Source organism: Orbicella franksi, chromosome 6 (assembly GCF_964199315.1).
Source record: "Orbicella franksi chromosome 6, jaOrbFran1.1, whole genome shotgun sequence".
Taxonomy (NCBI): Eukaryota; Metazoa; Cnidaria; class Anthozoa; order Scleractinia; family Merulinidae; genus Orbicella; species Orbicella franksi.
Window position 1 is genome coordinate 13,042,248 of NC_138150.1, and position 5,003 is coordinate 13,047,250.

Genomic DNA, 5,003 nt, shown 5'->3' on the forward strand with positions numbered 1-5,003 from the left:
TATTATAGAGGTGACTGTATTATAGAGGTGACTGTATTATAGAGGTGACTGTATCATAGAGGAAGAGATTACACGAATTCTGGTTTCACTGGAACTGCTGCAGGTGAATTGACCATGGTATACAGATGTAGACTGAGGTGTTGAAATATTATGGAAGTGACCATAAGGAGATGTTTGACTGTCATAATTTCAATGAAACCTTGCTCAATGATTATTATAATTTATACATTATTTATATGGCTTGCATTTGTAGCCAATATAACTGCACTTTGATTGGCTAATTCTACGACATTATTCTCCTGTAGTTGACTCAATTTCAACCAAACATAAATAATTACATTTTGCACCACATACATACATACATACATACTTTATTGACTTTCCCTTTAGAGGCTTTTCAAAGACAATACAATAATAATTTAAAACTACTTAAAAACTCTAAGATTCATTAAGATTAATTAACTAGAATTAGGAATCTATAAAATCCTTAATAAGTTTACGTTTAAGATAAAACTTAAAAGCAGATACTTTCTCGAGAGTTTTTAGAGAGCTATCCATGGAGTTCCAGATACTGACTGTTCTGTAATAGAACGTTCTCTGACCACTGGCAGACTTAAAAAGAGGAATGTTCAGCATTTGTGAACTTCTTGTGGCACGTCCGCTTATTTCTCCTCGCTTACTGAACTGGGAAGACAGATACTCCGGCACGCGAGATGTTAGACATTTGTAGGCCATGATAGCGCTCCTGAAATATAACTGAGTCGCGACTGGTAGCCATTTAAGCTCTTTTAAAACTGGTGTGATGTGATCATATTTGTGTGTACTGGTCGCAATTCGAGCGGTAAAGTTCTGAATACCTTGTAATTTATTTATATTACTTTTTGATGTATTCGCCCACACGTTCGAACAATAAAAAAGTTTACTAAAAACTAAAGTATTTATAATAGTTAGTAGGGTGCATTTGTCAAAAACATGCTTTGTGCGGCTTATTTGACCGAGACAAGACATACAGGAGGAGACAGTTTTGGTAATGTGTTCGTCATAGGTCAGGTTCTTGTCCAAAATCACCCCAAGATCTTTAGCGGTGTGCTCCGGTACGAGTTCTCTTCCCATGAAGGTGAGGCTGGGAGTGTCCAGTCTGGAATGCATTTGCCTGCTGCCAAACACCATGAGTTTAGTTTTGCTTGGGTTCAACAATAAATGGTTGTTGGAACACCATTGGCCTATTCTATGCAAATCAACTCTTAAGTCAGCAAAGGCGTTTACAGTATCTTTCATTTTGAAGGATATAACTAGCTTAGTGTCGTCCACATAGCTCTGGACGCTGCAATTCTGTGGTGCTGAAGAAAGATCATTTGTGTAAATGCTAAATAAAAGTGGTCCCAGTATACTTCCCTGCGGAACGCCACAGACTATGGGCAAGGGCTCTGACAATGTTGAATGGATTCGAACCACTTGTCGTCTATCATTAAGGTAGCTACCAAACCACTGGATAACTGGGTCTGAGGCGCCTACATCTCGCAACTTCAAAATTAGGGTTTCGTGGTTGACACTGTCGAATGCCTTACTCATGTCTAAGAACACTACCGAAGTCAACATCTTCTGGTCTATCGCTTTAAGAATAGTGTCGGTTGTTTCTATGACAGATGTTTCGGTTGAGTGCCATTTTTTGTTGCCGCTTTGGGTCTTTGTTAACCTGTCGTTTAAATGCAAGTAAGAAGTGAATTGATTATGTACGACCTTTTCACACACTTTTGATAAAACTGGTAGAAGAGAAATTGGTCTGTTGTTATTTGCCAGTTCGTGGTTTCCACCTTTATGGAGAGGTGTCACTTCAGCTAATTTCCAAGCTGTAGGAAATTTGCATGTTTCAATAGAAGTGTTGATAATAGACGTAATTACTGGAAGAATCGGGTTTAGGCAGTCCTTCAAAACACGAACAGAAATCTTGTCGATCCCTGGGGCTTTGTTTGATGGCATTGATGATATTATGCGTTCAATCTCGCCACTGCTTACGGTATTCGAATGAAACTGCTCGCATGAAGGATATTGTCTTGGGACAAAATAATTTCGGTTGAGTGTTATGTTGCATTCATTAGCCAATGACTGGATTTTTTCAACGGAACTCTGGCCAACAGAAACGAAAAACCGATTAAACTCATCTGCACATGTTAAAAAAAGTGTTTGAGGAAAGCATCTGTGATTAAACTAAGCACCTGGATCTCTTTTTGTAGGGTTGTGCCAAAACACAAGAAAATAATTTGAATAATATAGCATCCGGACAGTCTTAAATAATGCATCTACTTGCAAACTCACTTTAAAATCATCTTTTCCATCCTCGCCAGTTCTAATTCGCTTTCCACTCTATATCCATGCGAAAAGTAAACATAGATTTACAGGTTAAAACCAACGAGAACAAAAAGACAAATAGCAGGGGCTTCATTAATGTTTCAAGCAGGAGGGCAACTGATTTTCACAGCAGACAAACCTTTTGACCTGAACTTTGTTATAAAAAAACCTTTCTCCTACATCTGGATGGTTAAACCAGGTAGGCAAAATTATCATCACAGTCAGTCAATTTGCTCGGGCGCAGCCCTTCATGAAGCCCTTGCTAGTTTAATTGCCATGTTCAAATAAAGCATTCTTAATGGTTCCGAGAGAGATCAAATTTGTAATACATATTACGGTTCAACCCTGCTATTTCGAACTCTCAAGGGAATCAAAATACACATGTAGTTTAAAATAGCGGGAGTTCAAAATAGCCAGTACTAATAGGTGACTAAAGGGCAAATCTAAGGGAAATGAATTTCAGTTCAAAATAACTGGGAATTCTAAATAACCGAGTTAAAATCAGTGGGGTCTGCCAACTGCTTTTAGGTCAGCTAACCTCATCACCAAACAAAACAATAGGAACATGTATCGATAATGTTGTACTAAAATCCACATGCGATTACATCCTGCAAACAGGAGTAATAAAATCTTAGTATGGAAGACTTCAGAAGTTACTTGTGTTAGTAGTTACTGTAGTATATGGTGTTAGTCTAAATTAATAACCTTTTCTCCAATAGGGGCAATCAAAAACAGGTTACTACTACCCATAGTTATTATATATTTTTAATAAACCCTACACAGATCTTGCCACAGCCTCAGTGGGAACTCCAATAGGGGCCATCAAAAACAGGTTACTACTACCCATAGTTATTATATATTTTTAATAAATCCTACACAGATCTTGCCACAGCCTCCGTTTTGAAGCCGTTGCATGCATTCTTTGCAATGTTGGCCGGCCCACAGGCATTGCTTTATCTGGAGAATGATCCAATCTCTTCAAAATTCTTCAGAAAAATATTCTCCAACATACTTCTTCCTCGCCGACAGCCTGTTCGCAGGCTAAATTTTGTGAAGACGAAACACAGACACAACTTATATTTTGAATTTCCCAATGTTTTGAATGTCCCAATGCCAGAAAGGGTCAAGAATCACTAAGCAAATGCTTGTATGGAATAATGGGTTGATGGCGAGTAACATTGGCACAATACGACCTGGATCGTTCACTAAGGTATTTCGTCACTTTTGCTAGTTTCAACTGTTCAAATATCGCATGACTTCTTAGCTTTACAGGGGCCTCTTGCCTGATGTACTCGACAAATTCCCGCTCTCTGGCCGCCATCTTTAGTCGACGATTATCATCCCTACGATGTAGGGGATTTGCACCAGTGACTGGAGCAAAAAGGAGTGCTTGGCCACCAAATTTGACCTCAACGGCTATCATAGCTTGCCTATTACTACAAAAAACACATCCTCGTTCATACTGTGTCGGATAGGGAAGGATATGTTCAATAGCTTTGTGATGGTAAGCGTTAAACAGTGCATCGTAGAATACTGTGGGAAGGACTACCGATGCCGTTTCGTTTACACCACACGACTGTTTCCTGAATTTAAGAATATAGTCTGCTCCATGATGATCATAATCCAACACACCCACCACCGGTTCGTAATCTAACAGCCATGTCTCCACAGCGCGGAAAGGTGACAGCTTTTTCATCTCCGCAGGGGCAAATTTATTGTATTCGAGAGTCGTGTCGTCCTTTAAAAATATGTAGTAATGATAGCCCGGTCTTCTATCCATTGCGGCAAAGAAAAGTACATTTCGTCCAGATGCAAACAGGGTATTGGGATCAAACAAATAACTCACATGTGATTGATTGTTTTCTTGGCACTTTGCTCGGTAACTTAGTACTATCACATCACAGTTGCAGGTCTGGGGATCACCAATGTGAGAAGATGAAGCCAAGTATGGAGGAAGGCATTGTTCAGTTTCCATGAGATAAACAAATGGTTTTCGAGTGGTCGACTCTGTGGTTCTGTGTATTGAATACTCGCGAAATACAGCTGAGAAGACATCGTCAACCCTTTCAGTGAAGGTCCCGATGACGTGCGTGTTGTTCACATGAACAAGAAAGCCGACGATTAAAATGGTACTAACGGCCACTATAAAAAGGAAAACACCCTTAAACTTCATTTCACTGCAGGTTTTTGAATGAACATGGCAATGAAGGGTTTTGAAAAATGAAATAAATGAAGCTAAATTACTGTTGAAAATCGACCATTGCCAGGAAACGAGTATTGAATTGTTGGGCTGTTAGATCTCTGCAGGCGGTACAACCTCAGACTACTACAAACTACTATAAAATGCGACCCGACCTTAGCACGTTAGCTTTTGTCGAAAATTTGATTTGAAATTTCAGAGATTAAATCATTACAAAAACGATGTGTAGATAATATTCAGCTGGTTGTTTGGATCTTTGGCAATTAAATCATGCGTTCATTTCACTGTAGCCGGGTTTACAAAAATAAGATAATTGAAGATAAATTAAATTTATACATTTCGCCGATAAAAGTAAAATATAAAACTTTAAGGTAAAAAGCTTTTAAAATTGAGTCTTACCGTTTTCGATCTGTTTGATCGTCATCAGAGTGATGATCAAACGGATCTATGATGA

General features: G+C 38.8%; 1 protein-coding gene across 1 annotated transcript; it reads right to left on the bottom strand.

Moving 5' to 3' along the window:
* Positions 1-3,180: 3,180 nt before the first annotated feature.
* On the bottom strand, positions 3,181-4,657 carry LOC145491203 (uncharacterized). Its single transcript, XM_081470353.1, has one exon. The coding sequence runs from the start codon at positions 4,520-4,522 to the stop codon at positions 3,473-3,475; it is 1,050 nt and encodes a 349-aa protein (XP_081326479.1). The 5' UTR covers positions 4,523-4,657; the 3' UTR covers positions 3,181-3,472.
* Positions 4,658-5,003: the final 346 nt, after the last annotated feature.